This window comes from Cebus imitator, unplaced genomic scaffold, assembly GCF_001604975.1.
Source record: "Cebus imitator isolate Cc_AM_T3 unplaced genomic scaffold, Cebus_imitator-1.0 Scaffold629, whole genome shotgun sequence".
Lineage (NCBI taxonomy): Eukaryota > Metazoa > Chordata > Mammalia > Primates > Cebidae > Cebus > Cebus imitator.
Genome location: NW_016107944.1, coordinates 720,508 through 738,131, shown reverse-complemented (window position 1 = coordinate 738,131; position 17,624 = coordinate 720,508). Strand labels below are relative to the sequence as shown.

At 52.8% G+C, this 17,624-nt stretch overlaps 2 protein-coding genes across 7 annotated transcripts in view; one reads left to right on the top strand and one right to left on the bottom strand.

The window, feature by feature from the left end:
• Nucleotides 1-6,666, top strand: part of FLCN (folliculin) — a 28,718-nt gene extending 22,052 nt beyond the window's left edge. For 3 of the 6 annotated variants that reach the window (XM_017517368.2, XM_037734504.1, XM_017517367.2), the window contains 6 exons: nt 479-669; nt 2,342-2,455; nt 2,998-3,121; nt 4,210-4,341; nt 4,435-4,540; nt 5,315-5,516. In XM_017517368.2, coding sequence (XP_017372857.1) covers nt 479-669; nt 2,342-2,455; nt 2,998-3,121; nt 4,210-4,341; nt 4,435-4,540; nt 5,315-5,516 — 869 coding nt within the window. Of the gene's footprint in view, nt 1-478; nt 670-2,341; nt 2,456-2,997; nt 3,122-4,209; nt 4,342-4,434; nt 4,541-5,314 lie in introns of all 6 variants that reach the window. The other 3 variants (XM_017517363.2, XM_017517365.2, XM_017517364.2) reach the window with 3 other exon arrangements.
• Nucleotides 6,667-13,521: 6,855 nt separating this feature from the next.
• PLD6 (phospholipase D family member 6) lies at nt 13,522-17,317 on the bottom strand. The gene is made up of 2 exons (XM_017517361.2): nt 16,861-17,317; nt 13,522-13,769 (listed from the first exon to the last, which is right to left on the bottom strand). The coding sequence occupies exons 1-2, from the start codon at nt 17,297-17,299 to the stop codon at nt 13,522-13,524; spliced, it is 687 nt and encodes a 228-aa protein (XP_017372850.1). The 5' UTR covers nt 17,300-17,317.
• Between the last annotated feature and the right edge of the window lie 307 nt (nt 17,318-17,624).

Here is a 17,624-nt window from a genome sequence, read left to right as displayed (position 1 = left end):
GGTGAAACCCCGTCTCTACTAAAAATACAAAACATTAGCTGGGCATGGTGACGCGTGCCTGTAATCCCAGCTACTCAGGAGGCTGAGGCAGGAGAATTGCCTGAACCCAGGAGGTGGAGGTTGCGGTGAGCCGAGATCGCGCCATTGCACTCCAGCCTGGGTAACAAGAGCGAAACTCTGTCCCAAAAAAAAAAAAAAGAAGACACACTGTTGGCATTTTTGTCACTGGTTAGAGTTTTCTCACCAGCAAAGAACAGCTGACAGTTTTTTCGTAAGTGCTTCTAAGGCAGACGTGTAGTGCCCCAGCCTAAGCAGACAGCAGCTGAGCCCTCCCTCCCAGCCCAGGGCTCCCAGAGCAAGAGGGAACATGGGACCTGGCCACAGCAGGGAATTTACACTGACCAGTTCAGCCCACGAGGTGCCTTGGGCTGAAGTCACAGGTTTGTATCTGTAACTGTCCTTGTTGTCTGTCTGACAGATTTAGAAGAAGAATCAGAAACCTGGGACAACTCTGAGGCTGAAGAGGAGGAGAAAGCCCCTGTGTTGCCAGAGGGTGCAGAAGGGCGGGAGCTGACCCAGGGCCCGGCAGAGTCCTCCTCTCTTTCAGGCTGTGGGAGCTGGCAGCCCCGGAAGCTGCCAGTCTTCAAGTCCCTCCGGCACATGAGGCAGGTAGGCAGCAGGGGCAGAGTGCATCAGGAGCTCCGGAGGAGAGCAAAGTCGTCCCCACCCATGCGCCTTGCCTCTGGGCTCTCAATCTTCAGAACCCTGCGGGAAGTGACTGACAGCCTCTCGGTGGGTGGCTGAGGGCACAGGGTGTCGGGAGTATTAGCCATAAGATCCATGGTTCTCTGATGCTCTGAGAACCTCCTGGAGGCAGTGAACAGCACCATTATTGGTTTGGATGCAGCCAGGACCCTGCTGATTGAAAGTGATGGTCATTCTTACAAAAAAATTAGGAAGAACCTGCGTATCAAACCATTGTAGTAAACGGTAGCCAAACCGCGGAGTATGATTAATCAGAAGAAATAAAGCAAGCAGTGTGTGTTTAGGGTGATATATGCACGTGTGCCTGCCAGACACGACAATCAGAGGAGTGAGCGTGCGCTGCTCCATTGCAGGGGCAGGCCATGTCCTTGATAAGATTCTTCTGGCTGGGCACGGTGGCTTACGCCTGTAATCCCAGCACTTTGGGAGGCCAAGGCAGGTGGGTCACCTGAGGTCAGGTATTTGGGACCAGCCTGATCAACATAGAGAAACCCCATCTCTACTAAAAATACAAAATTAGCTGGATGTGGGGTAATCCCAGCTACTCGGGAGGCTGAGTTGCAGTGAGCCAGGATCATTCTAGCCTGGGCGACAGGAGCAAAACTATCTCAAAAAAAAAAAAAAAAAAAAAGATTTCAATGAGCACTGATTCATCAGAAGAGTGTTATTTGTTTTGGAAAATGGAGTAAGACTGATTTCATGGCAGATGCCCTTGGGGCTTCTGGATGAAAACACTCAATGCATCAAAATCCTACATGCGGCTGAAACCTTCCTTGTCCACTGCTTATGTAAATGAAGATTGGAAGGCCTGTGGAATTCCTCTGGAGATGCGACTGCTTTGAGGCTCTTGGGGTTTGGTGAAATGTGGTATTGTGGCCTCTCTCTTAGGTTTTGGTTCAAAGCCATGTTTGGCTTCTTAGAAGCAGTGAGACAACAGGCTGGACTCTCCTAAGGCGTCAGTGTCACGGAAGCTAATAACAGGTGGGGTCTGTGGGGAGGCTGTTGTAGGTTGAAGAATAAGGACATGATAACTAAAGGCAGTCGTGGTGCTACAGCAGCTCCTGGATCAAAAGAACAGCAGCCGCCAAGCAGGCAGGGGCCCTGGGCTAGTGCACGTGGCTGGATGTCAGGTGTGTCCATCGTGGTGTCACCATGAGGGGCTCCAGTCATGGAGCCATCATGTCTCAGCCGTAGAGACCTCCTTGTTCTCCTGGGTGCCGCCAGTTGAGGGCCCTACAGCCTGCTTTCAAATGCTTCAGCAGAAAGTGTCTGTAAGGAGAAGGTGAATATTGCAGGAAGCTAACATCTTTCTGCTTCAAATTTTTAAAAACAAAATTGGGAGGAAGATCTTGGAGCAAGAGCTTTGGAATCTGGCTTTTAAGTGCAAACCTGGAACTTCTGTCTCTCCCCATTTAACCCTGGGCTGGGCACCGCCTCCCTGAGAAGATAAGTGACTTTCTCCTGAACCTGTCTTTGCTCTACAAAGTTTTATGAACACAAATCAATAACTTCATGGGAAGGGAGAGGAAAACCATTTCTCCTAGTCGCGCCGAAAGCACTGCATTCTCTTGTTTAGGTCCTGGGCGCCCCATCTTTCCGCATGCTGGCCTGGCACGTTCTCATGGGGAACCAGGTGATCTGGAAAAGCAGAGACGTGGACCTCGTGCAGTCAGCCTTTGAAGTGCTTCGGGTGAGAACATCTCTTCCACGGGTGTGCGGCGCAGAGCGGTGTGGGCCCAGTGCCTGGTGTCAGGTGGGCTGCTGAGGTGCCCGACTGCTCTGCGCAAGCCACGGTGCCCCATGCTGCCTCCACCTGGGGTGCGGTGGGTGAGGAGGCCAGGTCTGGTCTGATGATGTAGAAATCATCAGAAGGTGTGAGTGTGCCTGCTGACTGCCTGGCCTGAGAGGGAACAGAAATGCATGGGGCACGGTCCTGGTTAAGGCTTCTTTGTGGGATGTGATAAGAGACAGACATTTGTGCAGGCAAGATTAATGTAAGAGTTAGCTTCACAAAGCGAGGGGCGGTACGAGCTGGTGTGTGCCTGGCGGTCCAGACGAGAGTTAGCCTGATGGCAGAGGACCCCCACCATGGGCTGAGAGTCTGAGGACTCCTCTGGGAGGAGGGAGGCCTTGGACCAGGCCGCAGGAGGCATGTGGGGTTTAGTGGAGTGTGGATGGCCGGGGCCGAGGGCTTCCTCTTGTCCTTGGTCTGAGTCCTGCTGTCCTCCTCAGACCATGCTGCCCGTGGGCTGCGTCCGCATCATCCCGTACAGCAGCCAGTATGAGGAGGCCTATCGGTGCAACTTCCTGGGGCTCAGCCCGCACGTGCAGATCCCCCCCCACGTGCTCTCCTCAGGTGCGTTCCACCAAGGGCTGTGGGGCCGTGCCCTGCGCTCAGGGTCCCCGTGCCTCCGGCCCAGAGTGGAAGCAGATGGCTGTCGTGGGTTGTGGAGGGAGGAGACCTCATTGCAGGGCTAGCTTCTCCCATGGCTCTGGGCCTCCGTGTTCCATCTTCACACAGGCTGGGGTGGGTGGGTGGACCTGATGTGAAGGGTGGCTGGCAGGGACTGTCCTCAGCAGGCTGCAGGTCACCGTCCTGGGGTGGGAGAATGTGTGCCCTGGCCAGAGGATCCTGGTCGTCCTGGTGAGTGGGTGCCCATGAGATGTGGGAGGCCTGCTGAATGCTGGGCGTGGGCACCGGCTTCTCTGGGCGCCACCGTCCGCCCTCCTCACAGTTCTCCTGTCCCGCCTTCTGCTCTCCTCCAAGCCTGTTTCTTCCTCTCATGTACCTGAAGCCTTTCTGGCCTTCACTGGTGCGGTCAGCGCTCAGCAACAGAGACCCAGGAAGCTCAGCGGCATCCCTGGTCCTTTGGTTTGGGGATTTCTGGGGGTCAGCCCCCCGGGGTCATCGGTGACTTCCCCAGCACAGCTGTGAGCAGCAGTTGCTGACTTGCGGTCTGAGTGGAGCTGCCCTGAGCCTCCGATCAGCACCCAGGCTGGGTCCTGAGTCCCCGCAGCAGTGCCTTTTTTCCGGGGTAGCACTGGAAACACAGGCTTGGGTTTCAGACAGACTTGAAACTCTTACCGCGACCATAGGCTGTGTAACCTTCGGAAGGTATTTAACATCTCCAGGTCCGTTTCCCCATCTGTAAAATGAGGCCATGGTGGGACCACCCTCATAGGGCTTCTTAAGTAGGAGGTCAATTGATGTACGTACTTTGTGATTATTGTAATATAATAAATCATTAGTTTAACTAGGCAAAAGTTAACCCTTAACTATTCACAGACACCTGAAAGGTCCTAAATAGCAAAGCGTTGATCTCAGCAGCCTTTTCACCGGCAGCCCTCCCCACTGACCTGACGTGAGCCAGCATGGGGCCTGCAGTGGGCGAGCGCAGGGGAGGTGAGGAGCACTTAGGGGCTGTGGGCCTTGTGTTGTCACAGAGTTCGCCGTCATCGTGGAGGTCCATGCGGCTGCGCGCTCCACCCTCCACCCTGTGGGGTGTGAGGACGACCAGTCTCTCAGCAAGTACGAGTTTGTGGTGACCAGTGGGAGCCCTGTAGCTGCAGACCGAGGTGGGTGCCCCCAGGTGGGCGTCCTTTGCGTGGGAAAAGGCTCCTGCCCTGTGCTAACGCCTGCCCTCGCTCTGCCCCCGCCCTTCTCCCCAGTCGGCCCCACCATCCTGAATAAGATCGAGGCCGCCCTGACCAACCAGAACCTGTCTGTGGATGTGGTAGACCAATGCCTCGTCTGCCTCAAGGAGGAGTGGATGAAGTAAGCGACAGTGTGGGCGAGGCCCCTTTGCTTGCGGGGGCCGAGGATAAAACCCGGAGCCGTTTCCAAAAGAGGAGCTGGGCCATGGCCGCTGGGAGGTGCTGAGAGTGGGGGTTGGGGGCGGGGTGCCAACACCAGGTCCACCACTGCGGAGCTCAGGCGGCCTTGGGAGGTGGTTGTCATCTCTGACCCCTGCTCCTGCTTGCGGAGGTGGGGGTGGCACCTGCCTGGGAGAGTGGTTGAGGCTTGGGCAAGGGCTCCCGAGCACATGGGAGGGTTGATAATGGAAGCTCTGTCACTTGCTGTGCAATTTACTTTAAAACCTGAAAGCCCAGTAACACTTGCCAACCCCCACCCCACCGTGTTTTGTGTTTTAAGCAAGTTTACTTTATTTCCTCCTGCCTCAATTCTTGGTAATTTTTTGGTCAGATTTGTTAATCAAACGTCCTGATTTAAAATCATGCAGTGAAGCTTAGGAGCATTCCCCGTCTTCAGTGAGTTTAAGGAAGGTTTTTCTTTCTTGGCATCTTAACAGCTTGAGGGAGGGTGTGGGAAGCACCCAGGCCCCAAACCCGACGGAGGGCCGAGCCCAGCCCAACAGTTTCCCTTCCTTGCAGGACACAGCGCCTTCTGGCAGCTCAGGGGCCTGCTGCCCTGAGGGTGCGGATTCCAGCCCTGCCTGTGCAGCTCCTGCTGGCCCCGAAGCCACTGGCCATGAGCAGGGCTCAGGGTTCGTGCTGTGGTGTCTGAGTGTTTTGTTTTGGTTTCCTGCAGCAAAGTGAAGGTGCTTTTTAAGTTCACCAAGGTGGACAGTCGGCCCAAAGAGGACACGCAGAAGCTGCTCAGCATCCTGGGCGCCTCCGAGGAGGACAATGTCAAGCTGCTGAAGTTCTGGATGACTGGCCTGAGCAAGACCTACAAGTCACACCTCATGTCCACGGTCCGCAGTCCCACGGCCTTGGAGTCTCGGAGCTGACCTGCCACACACCCCTGCCCGAAGATGGGGGTGGCTGACCACAGGCCCCTCCAGCCACGCACGAGGGACTGTTCGTGTGTCTCTGATTTGCTGGAAGGAGCTGTGTCCCAGCAAGGAATGGAAACTTGGGGCTGGGCTCGGCCCTCTGTCGGGTTTGGGGCCTGTGTACTTCCTACACCCTTCCTCAAGCCACTGGAATCGCTGAAGAGGCAATGAAAGGCGTGGGGATGGTGGGCTCCCTTTCTTGGAATCCCTCAGAGAGATGCCTAGGACAGCTTACCCTCCAGGCCCCTTGTGGTCTTAGATTTCAAAACCCGCAGGAGAAACAGGTCGGGTTGGTCCGACTCCATACGCAGGCGCAATGACATATCCGCTCTCGAGGTTAACATTCAAGCCTTTCCATTTGAAATTCAGCACGTGTTTCTGGGCCTCGTGTTTGAGTGCACATTTTGCTGCAGTTGTGAATATTCAGTACATTGCCAGTCCTTGGTCACTGAGTCGTTTTTGAGTCAGGACTCTGCAGGAGACTTTGGGGAGTGAAGTGGAACTGTTCCTCATCTTCAAGTCTCCTGAGACGTGTGTTCTGAAGTCATGGGGCTCGTCTTCTGGGGTGTTCCCCCTCAGGTGCTTGTGAAGGTAACCTGTGGCTTAACGATGGAACCCCTGATCATTTTTGCACAAAGATGATAGGTTGCTGAGGTGTCAGAGCGAGCATCTGACTTGCCCAACCCCCTGGATATGCGAGGCCTACCATGCTTTTATTCTGTATCGCTTTTGCCTTCATTGCTGCTTTCAACATTTACATTTGGCTACAGTTAACTATTTTCAGAGTGTGGTGATTGAAGACAATTTCATCATCCCACTGTACTTTTTGTTTTTAAAGAGACAGCATCTTGCTATGTCATCCATGCTGATCTTGAACTCCTAAGCTCAGGCAGTCCTCCTGCCTCCACCTACAGCTACAGGTGCCCTCACTGTACATTTTTAATAAGGATTCATAGCTTGGAGGGATTTTATGGCAGTTTGGCTGGTTTGTTTCTAGTTTTTTGTGTTTAATTTATACTTAACATGAAGACTAAGTTTATATAACTAGTTATCTGTATAATGCAACAACATTGGAACACAATAAAGATGTATTTTTGTAAATGGTGGACTTCATGGTTTTGTTGGTTGGATGCCTAATATTTACTTGGACTCAGGCACAGGAAATACTATGTTTGAAATAATAGCAGCGAGCGGCCAATTCACACGTGTAAGCTTCTGCATTGATTGTAGACAGTCTTTTCAAAGTTAGTCTTTGGAGCTGGTGTGGGAGAGAAGAAAACATTTATCCCAGGGACATCTGTTGAGTGTCTATGCCCATGTACTTGGCATTTTTATTTTGAGACAGAGTCTCTGTGGCCCAGGCTGGAGTGCAGTGGCATGATCTTGGCTCACCGTAACCTCTGCCTCCCAGTTTCAAGCGATTCTCCTGCCTCAGCCTCCTGAGTAGCTGGGATTACAGGTGTGTGCCACTGCACCTGGCTAATTTTGTTGTATTTTTAGTAGAGATAGTGTTTCACCATGTTAGCCAGGATGGTTTCAATCTCCTGACCTCATGATCCACTCACCTTGGCCTCCCAAAGTGCTGAGATTACAGGCATGAGCCACCGCACCTGGCTGTGCTTGGCATTTTGTTCAGCTTTAGAAATGGCTCATCCCTTAATGATATTTAAAGGCGTGTCCATCTGAGAGGAAGATGGCTGGAAGCACCCTGGCTGACCATGGCAGTCCCCAAAACTGAGGGTTCACGGTTGAGTCATCTACCTCGAGGTAGGGGACCTCGACCTGTGTGAGTCAAGAGAAAATGAGGAAAGAGATGGCCGCCCACTGTCCTCCCTAGCTTCAAGTAGATTCCTGTTTCTCTCGTGCATGGCATTCCTGGGAACACAGTTCTGTGCTCAGTTTTTGCCAGTTGTCTGCCAGTCTAGTAGCTGAATCCACTTGGCAAGTAGGAGCCCAGTGTAAGTTAGCTCTGCATTCACTTCAGGAGCATATGCGACCTGGATTTCTCATGTCTAAACAGCTTGCTGGCGAGGGGGCAGGCACGGCACTACACCCACTGGTGTTTCTAGGCAGCTGTGGGCTTTTTCTCCCTCAGGGCATGCAGTTCTTGAAGACTTTTCCTATTAGTTGTGATTGCAGAAGAGCCTTAGGCTGACCTGAATCTGTACCAGGCCAAGACGAGGCCAGATTGCTCCCCTTGTGAGGGAATAGGGATTCCCGATTTTGTAGCTTTTCATACCAAGTGGAAGGGACAGAAAACAAATTCCCAATCTTGAACCTTCCCCGTGTGTTTGAAGGCAGTCAAGGATTTCCTGATTTTACATTTAAAATACGCTCAGGGCTGGGCACAGTGGCTCATGCCTGTAATTCCAGCACTTCAGGAGGCCAAGGAAAGCGGATCACGAAGCCAGGAGTTCGAGACCAGCCTGGCCAACGTGGTGAAACCATCTCTACTAAAAATACCAAAAAAAAAAAAAAAAAAAACATACGGGGGCTCGCGCACAGACACACACAAACACAAACACATAAATACTAAACCCTTCTTAAAAAAAAAAAAAAAAAAAAAAAAAAAAAAAGCTGGGCTGGTAGTGTATGCCGGTAGTCCCAGCTACTCAGGAGGCTGAGGCAAGAGAATCACTTGAACCCGGGAGGCAGAGGTTGCACTACTGCACTCCAGCCTGGATGATAGAGTGAGACTCTGTCTCCAAAAAAAAAAAAAAAAAAAAAAAAGGTATTTACACTCAGTTTTTTTTTTTTTTTTTTTTTGAGACGGAGTTTCACTCATGTTACCCAGGCTGGAGTGCAATGGCGCGATCTCGGCTCACCGCAACTTCTGCCTCCTGGGTTCAGGCAATTCTCCTACCTCAGCCTCCTGAGTAGCTGGGATTACAGGCACGTGCCACCATGCCCAGCTAATTTTTTGTATTTTTAGTAGAGACAGGGTTTCACCATGTTGACCAGGATGGTCTCGATCTCTTGACCTTGTGATCCACCCGCCTCGGCCTCCCAAAGTGCTGGGATTACAGGCTTGAGCCACCGCGCCCGGCCTCAGTTTTCTTTTCAAGGGAAATGGGTCATCTTACAGAGTCCAGGAACAGGCCTTCTGAAGTGTTTGTTCAGCTTATTGGGCGGTTACCCAAGCATGTTCCCTAAATTCCTCCTTTTTTTTTGAGAAGAGTTTCGCTCTTGTTGTCCAGGCTGGAGTACAGTGGCATGATCTGGGCTCACTGCAACCTCTGCCTCTCAGTTAAAGCAATTCTCCTGCCTCAGCCTCCTGCGTAGCTGAGACTACAGGCACCTGCCACCACACCCAGCTAATTTTTCTATTTTCATTAGAGACAGGGTTTCACCATATTGGCCAGGCTGGTCTCGAACTCCTGACCTCAGGTGATCCACTCGCCCCGGCTTCCCAAAGTGCCAGGATTTCAGGCATGAGCCACTGTCCCTGGCCAGCTTTAGTTTTTTTGTTGTTTTGTTTTTTGTTTTTAATAATCATCCTAATAAATGTGAAGTGATACCTCCTGTGGCTTTGATTGCATTTCTCTGATGATTCATGACATTGAGCTCTTTTAAATATACCTGTTGACCATTTGTATGTCTTTGGGAAAAGGTCTATTCATGTCTTTAGTCCATTTTTTAAAAATTGAGTTATCAGTCATAGGAGCTGCTTATATATTTTGGAAATTAACCCCTTATCTGATAATATAGTTTGTATAACCTTTTAAGAAATAAATTGTATTGTGTATATTTAAGGTACACAACATGATGTTAAGAGTTACATATACACACATATACTAAAATGGTTTGAGAGCCAGGCACAGTGGCTCACACCTGTAATCCAAAAGTGCTGGGATTACAGGTGCTATTACTTCTTTTATTCAAGTTACTCTCTAGGAAGTGGCAAGACAATCTTGCAGGCAAAAAGAGGCTTCAGGTGACACACACTACACAGCCGCCTCCCCAGCCCTCATCTTCAGTGAACCCCTCCTTCCGGCATCGCTTGCCTCAGGTGTTGGAGCGGAAGCTGGCCAGCAGTTCTAGGGTCACCTGGGCGTGCCTGCCTGCTACTGGCACAGCAATCTTTGTGTGTGGCCCAAGGATCTTCTATACCCATGGTGGGGGCAGCAGGGCAGAAAACAGCCTCCACTTTTGAGGAAGATTTTAGCACCGAATTTCCTCAGACCCACTTCCCTCAAGGGACATCTCACTTTAGCTTAAGTTCTTTTCAGAAAGGCTAACGGGTGGGTGTGGTGACTCACCTATAATCCCAATACTGTGGGAGGCTGAGGCGGGAAGATCACCTGAGCCCAGGTGTTCAAGACCAGACTGGACATGTGACCCTCTCTCTACAAAAAATTTAAAAATTAGCCAGGTGTGGTGGCTTGCACCTGTAGTCCCAGCTGCTTAGGAGGCTGAAGCAGGAGAATCTCTTGACCCTGGGAGGTCAAGGCTGCAGTGAGCCATGATCGTGCCACTGCACTTCAGCCCGGGCAACAGAGTGAAACCCAGTCTCAGAAAAAAGAAAGGCTAAGTGGTATCTGAAACCGTTTGTGAGATTCAATTTCCCTCTGCTGCTAAGATAAAAATAATTAAGAAGTATTGGCGCGGTGGCTCAAGCCTGTAATCCCAGCACTTTGGGAGGCCGAGGCGGGTGGATCACGAGGTCAAGAGATCGAGACCATCCTGGTCAACATGGTGAAACCCCGTCTCTACTAAACATACAAAAAAATTAGCTGGGCGTAGTGGCGCGCACCTGTAGTCCCAGCTACTCGGGAGGCTGAGGCAGGAGAATTGCTTGAACCCAGGAGGTAGAGGTTGCGGTGAGCCAAAATCATGCCATTGCACTCCAGCCTGGGCAATAAGAGCGAAACTCCATCTCAAAAAAATAATAATATATATATATGAAATAATTTCACATTTCTTTTTTCAGATGGATTTTCGCTCGTTACCCAGGCTGGAGTGCAATGGCACAATCTCCACTCATCACGTGCGCCACCACGCCTGGCTAATTTTGTATTTTTAGTAGAGACGGGTTTCTCCATCTTGGACAGGCTGGTCTCAAACTCCCGACCTCAGGTGATCCGCCCACCTTGGCCTCCCAAAGTGCTGGGATTACAGGCGTGAGCCACCGCTCCTGGCAATTCCACATTTCTTGAAACATTCCTGTTGACAGCTTGGGCAGGTTACTTTGTGTGCATTCACCCACGGATGGCACTGGAGCACCTTCCCACCTGCGCTGGGCGTGGTCCAGGTCCCCAGGTGGCAGGGTGCATGCCATACAAGTCAGGGCCACAGCAGGCACTGAGCCTCGCTCCAACTCCTGGTCTAAAGAGAGCACCTGGACATTTTGGGAAATATCTTAATCTAGGAGGCACCCAATGTGAGAAACAAACTCACCCATCCAAACCAAAGAATGGACTCAGAGACCCGGAGAACAGTGAAAGTGAGGCTTTTAATAACAGCCTTCAGAGATCGGGTGTCTGATGAGCAGAAACACCCAGCAGTTTCAACAAACCATTTATCCCCTAGTGTGTAGGTTCCGCCTTCCTTTTAGGCTGAGTACTATGGGGTCACAGTCTTCTCAGACATTGCTTATTGATTGTTAAGTAGGGACTTTAAGTGTTGTTTTTTTTTTGGTTGTGTTGCTGGATTTTGTTGCATTGCAATCTTAGCTTAGGGGCTCTTCAAGTATTTGGCAACACCTGAGTGGCCAAGCCGGCCAGTAAGAACAGACAAAGCGAGCTATTTTGCAGGCTAGTAATTCATTTTAGACTAAGCTCTATTGGTTGAGGTGAAGGCAGCTAAGGAAGGGAAGGAGGCGCAGGGGGAAGCCAACAAGCAGGTGTCAGCTATCCCGAGGGGCCTGGTACATCGTTTGTTCCGTAGTTTGCTGACCTAAGATGATTCAAGGCAGTTTGTCTTCGAAATGGACCACTGTATACATTATTTTCTTCACCCAAGTAACATCTTAAAGTTTTACTCCTTTTTTTGAGTCTCCTGTGCTTTGACTAACAGTTTGTAAATAGCTGTATATTGCCCCCCCAAAAAAGTTGTATTTCACAAAGAGTAGCCCCAATTTGAATGACTTAGCAGCAGGCTAAGGCAAAGAAACACAGCGCTCACATTCCAGAATAAGAACATGTTTACTGAGATGTGCCAGAAGTCCAGGGCCTCGTGGCTTCGCATTCAGGAGATGCTAAGTTCTCCCATTTTCTTTTCAGAACATACACTGTGGGCATTCACAAACTAAAACAATTTCTGGTGACTTCCAATCTGTATATTATACTTCATAGCTTCAATTTTAACTTCAAGCTGACTTGCCTGACATTGTGAGTCAAAGGTAACTTAAAAAGGAAAAAAACACAGCACTGAAGGGTCTCTGGATGGTAGAGTCGGCATGAGCCGGGGAGGTGAGACCACACACAGCCAGACCTCAGGACGGGACCTGGGGCGCATCATATAGAAATATGACAAGACGGTGAAGTCACAAATTCAGATGTCATTGGAGCTATCTATATATGACATACACATTATAAACAAATAACCTAAAACACTTCACAATGCACGACACCTGTTCTACCTGTGAATGCAAACCCTGAGCTGCAAGTAAGAGCACAGATCCGGGAGACACCACAGCCTGAAGCTGCTCTCCTCTTCTCCTCTCCTCTGGTCCCAGGATGGGTTATGCTGAGCCAGCAATGTGCACACACTAAGTCCACAGGTGTTAAAGGTAAGGTCACTTCTAAACACACAACAAAATTACCTTAAACATAAGGATATTAAAAGTTAAAAGCCCGACTAGCGTGATTGCTCACGCCTATAATCTCAGCACTTTGGGAGGCTGACGTGGGTGGATCACTTGAGGTCAGGAGTTCAAGACCAGCCTGGCCAACATGGTGAAACCCCGTCTCTACTAAAATAAGAAAAAAAAAAAAAAGAAAATTAGCTGGGTGTAGTGGCAGGTGCCTGCAATCCCCACTACTCAGGAGGCTGAGGCAGGAGAATCACATGAACCTGGGAGGCAAAGGTTGCGGCGAGCCAAGGTTATGCCACTGCACTCCAGCCTGGGCCACGGAGCCAGACTCCATCTCAAAAAAAAAAAAAAAAAAGTTAAAAGCCCACCTTGGCAACAGAAGCAGCTGCTGGCCATCGGTCCTGACAGACCACTGCACTTACTACCCAAGGACAGGCCAGCTGCAGAGCTTGGCACTGGCATGCATACTGGTTATAAAAAGAAATTATGCAGGGAAGCAAGGGAACAGCCAGCCTTTGGTGGCAATGAGGCTCACAGGGTTGCTCCGAAGGCTGCCTGCCATCCCCACCACACACTCAGATCTTCCCTTCCTCCTGACTCCGTTTCCTCTCTCCCCTCTGATGACAGAGACCCGACAGGGACAGACTGTGAGGGACAAGGAGACTGTGGGCCCCAGCCAATCCCCAGCATGCCACATGGAAAGAGGGAAGAACTCTCAAGGAGACGCAAAAAGGGCCAAGTCAGGCAAAGCAGAGGTTTTTTAGAATCAGGGAAGGGAATGGGACCAGCCTGGAGGAGGCACTGTGCCTTTTCTGTACTGTGGCAGAAGCTTCGATTCCAAACCAAGATAAAGACCACGCTCCCGAAAGCACTCCTGTGACAGGTTGTGACTGAAGTTATTTTGGCAGAGGGGCAAAAAAAAAAAAGGTCTGGCCCAAAATAACTGACCTGAAATAACAGACATTCCCTTCCCTAACCTTCTTTAGTTCAATTTAGTATTGAAATAGACAGGAGTTTAACAATGTTTTTCTAGTGCTGAGGTCTCTGCACTAGACCTTTTGCTCTAGTGCTGTGTGTGAACAGCACCAGAGCAAAGGGAGGGCACAGTCCCCTTCTTGGTTAGGTCTGGTTTCGGCTGGAGGTGCCGAAAGTTCTGTGCCATGAAAGTGATCTCCCTCTAGCTCCGGAGACAGGTAGGGCACAGCTTCAGTGACTTTTCTTCTTTTGCGGGAAAAAGGTATACTTTGTAGGGTCAAACTCTTCCCAGATGCGCTCAAATTCTTCCAGAAAAAGCCGCACGTACTCGTCGTCCTCCATGATGAGCACGTTCTCCCTGTTGTTCTGGATGGCCTGTGTGGTCCAGTTGAGTGAGCCAGTGATGAGCACCCTCCTGTCCACGACGGCGAACTTGTGATGCATGTAGCCCAGGTCTTGATCATGCCGGACCTGGATACCTGCAGAAAGGACAAGGTGCTTTCATCCCATTCAGGAGTCCCGCCTCCAGTGTGGACTATTCCTGGGGGCAAATGGCTTTACTATTTGTTTTCAGTTTGCTGGGCCAGGAAATCCCACCATGTTTCACAGAGTGGTGGCGGCTAAGCTCCCAGGAGGGATCCTAAGAACCACAGAGGGGGCATAACTAATGGGGCCAGAGCATCACACACAGGCCATGGGAGACTGGGCAGGCTGTGGTCTGGGTGAGACCACACCTCTGAGTCTATGCAGCATGTCCCTTCGGGGCTACTGGTTGCTGCTGAGGCTGTCACTAACCCAGTCAGAGGCAACCGGCGCAAAGACAGCGTGTGAGTCCCCTTGCCTTCAGATTCTGACTCTTCCACAGCTAAGGCTGAGACTGTGCCCACTCTGCCCAGAGAGGCCCTTGTGTCTGGGAGCAGAGCCCACTTCACTGGTACAACCTTGGCCACCAAGGGAGGAAGGGCCCTAACTAACTGACGCACAAACGAATTCTCCTCTTCCACACCCCCTGCTTCCTTCACCAAAGAACCAGTGATGCCCGCCTCCCCTCTTCCCAGCTTTCAAACTCCTGCAGGGAAGGACCTGTGTCTGTCTCCCCTGGAATAACACTGCCTCACTCACGACCTGCTCAAGGAATGAGGCCGTTAGAAATGGGGCTTCAAAGTTTTAAACAGGCTGCCACGCAACACAGTTGCCAGATTTTTCCACATCAAAATACAGGACATCAAGTTAAATGGAGTTTCAGATAGTCATTTTTGAAGGGAAGTATGTGCCATGGAGTACTGGGAACATCCCCTAAAACTCACTCCCTAGGCCGGGCGCGGTGGCTCAAGCCTGTAATCCCAGCACTTTGGGAGGCCGAGGCGGGTGGATCACGAGGTCAAGAGATCGAGACCATCCTGGTCAACATGGTGAAACCCCGTCTCTACTAAAAATACAAAAAATTCGCTGGGCATGGTGGCGCATGCCTGTAATCCCAGCTACTCAGGAGGCCGAGGCAGGAGAATTGCCTGAAACAGGAGGCAGAGGTTGCGGTGAGCCGAGATCGCGCCATTGCACTCCAGCCTGGGTAACAAGAGCAAAACTCCGTCTCCAAAAAAAAAAAAAAAAACCTCACTCCCTGCGTGTGGAATTCACTTTTAATTGTGCCTCCTGCATTGTGCCTGGTGGCTTCCTTATCTGGGGGATCCAACCCTTCTCCTCACGCTCCGGCCACTCCACCAGCATGCCCTGTCGGCGCTGCCATCCAAATGCATTGCTCCAAAAGGTAGGCAATCTAAAGCCTCACCATTGCCGACACCTCCTGCCTCCACCAGGATCTACTGCCCCAACCCCCAGCCCCTCCCCGAGGCCCGCCACCTCTGGCCTCTCAGGGGAAGCCTGACCTACACCCGCTCACCACTTTCCATGGTCAGCCACAGAGGACCCCTGCGGCTCCTCACAAAGAAGTCAGTCTGTGACCCAGGGCGTCTGTGCTGCTGCCCTTTCCAGCCGCATGCCTCCCCTCCGGACAGCCCACTTGTGTCATCAAGGTCCCTGCCCTGAGTGTCACTGCCCCTGGGCAGCTGACCTGGCCCACACCACTTCCTTCCACACCATTGCCTCCTCACCCTGCTTTATGAAGTTTTCCTGACCCTTCTTATTGCCCTAAATGAAATATGGTGACTTAGCTGGCATCCCCATGGGAATATGGCCTTGTGCCCTAGGGTGTCCCAGCTCCTCACAAATACTGGCACACAGAGGACATTCCTTCCTTGAATGGGTGAATGCCACTGGACAGCCTCAAAGTCAGCAAGGACACTGGGAGGCCAACGCAGAGGGGATCGAATGGGACCTTGGTCTAGGGGTCCTTGAAGGTTCTTCGCAAACCTCAGCTTCTACGACTCTAAAAGCAACTCAAACAGAACTCTGCTGTGCACGCCTGGAGGTCCCCACACCTCCCCCGTTAAAATGACCAACACTTGAGAGAACGGCTCTTGTGACAGCCAAAAGAGAAAGGCACATCCTCAACATGAAAACCACTCGCCCCACTCTGCTCCCACGGGGGGTGCAACACACCCCACACCACCCAGACCGGAGAGGGAGGCTGGCTGACTCTGGAGAGGCTGCTCTGCGGCCCAAGTCAGCAAGAGGCCGCGGCTATGCAGAAGGAACAGTGCGTCGGTGGCCACTGCCCAACGTGGGCAGTTCCCAGGACTCCACGGTCTCTCAGTCACTGTGACCAAAATTACCAGATCCAACGGTTGCACGTGCAGGTGTGACTTTCTGGGCACCTGAGTGATGGGGACAGAGAGAAGCCCAAGAGTCTGTGGGTGCAAATACACCAAAGGCAAGAGCAGGCTGGGCCACCGAACTGGGCCAGGATGGCCTGAGAATCCTCAGGCAGGACAAGGATCCCAATTATTCACATTTCCTGTTTCCTTCTGTCAACCCCGTGAGAGATGCGCCCCCGCCAGAGAGAGATGTGTTGCCCCTCCTTATGCAGCTGAGAAAACAACCGGACGTCCTGGTGCTGCCTTCTAGAACATATCTTTAGGTATCCCAAAGCCTGGTGGCCTGAGGTTTGCTCAGCAGCAGGTGGCCGCCTCTCCCTGGAGCCCTTTAGTACGGAAGTCCCAGCACAACCCTGGAGTCCAGCTTCCCTGCTAGCAGGATCCAGGTCACCAGAGGCCGTCCAGGGGTCTCCGACAGCCTGCGGGAGGGCGGGCCGGCATGCAGCAGTCACGAAAACTCCTCCGCTGGTAGGGCGGGGGAGTTCCTGGGGGAGCCGGACCCGCCTCTAAGCCGGCACACGCAGGCACCTGCTTCCAGCATGGCAGTCACTCAGAGAACTGCCCCCACTGGGGTGACAACCAAGGGCCCTGCTCGCTTCTGCCCGCACAGCCAGCTAGGCCTTCTGAGGGGGCTCCGCTTTCTCCGCGTTAAACCACCCCGACCCCCCATGGCTACTAGGGAAAGTAAACGAGGTCTCAGCCCGACCCCAGACCCCCTCTCCTAAGTGTCCACCTTTGCCTAGGACCCCTCGAGCGTCAGGCCGGCCTTCTCCACCTGCGCCCCCGCCGGGCCTACCTGCCTTGCGCAGCAGGCCGATCTGTGAGCCGTTGAGGGCCATGTAGTCGCAGTCGGTGACGACCCGCACTCGCACCCCGCGCTGGTGCAGCAGCCGGACGGCGCGGCCCAGCTGCGGGCTGGAGAAGGCGAACAGGCAGAGCTCCAGGCTGACGCGGGCGGCCAGCAGGGCGCGCATTAGGCGGCTCAGCGAGCTCTCGCCGTGAGGCAGGCCGCACAAGCAGCAGTCGGGGAGCGCGGCCTGCTCCCCGGCCGGCGCCCCGCCCCGCGCCCTCAGCAGAGCCTCGGTGCAGGTCACCTGCGACGGGAAGAACAGCACCTCGCGCCGCAGCCGCCGCCTCCCGGACCGCAGCCAGCGCAGCACCCAGGGTAGCACCTCCAGGGCCAGCGCCAGGCCCACGGCCGCCGTAGCCGCCGCCCGCCAGCGCAACCGCCCCATGCCGCCGCTGCCCTGGCCGCAGCCGAGCCTGCGCGCCCCCAGCCCCAGACCACCACGCGCCAGACCACGCCCCCGCCACGCGCCGCCAACAGTCTCGTGCAAAGCCACGCCCCCAGCCCCTCGAGGGCCACGTGCCGGGCCACGTGCCAGGCCACGCCCCCGTCACGCGCCGCCAACAGCCAAGTGCGAGGCCACGCCCCTAGCCCCCTAAGTACCTGTGCCAGGCCGCGCCATTCCCCGACAGCTGACACTCACCAAGCTGAGCCCACCCCCTCCCACCAGTCCGTCCCTAGTCCCCAAGGGGTGGCCTCACCACCTTCACGCG

What these genes read in the sequence shown, in the direction of transcription:
- PLD6 (XM_017517361.2), bottom strand. Translation starts at nt 17,299, where the DNA reads ATGGGGCGGTTGCGCTGGCGGGCGGCGGCTACGGCGGCCGTGGGCCTG. An exon ending in CGGCCTGCTGCGCAAGGCAG is followed by an intron (nt 13,770 to 16,860) that starts GTAGGCCCGGCG and finishes TCCTTTCTGCAG; the next exon opens with GTATCCAGGTCCGGCATGAT.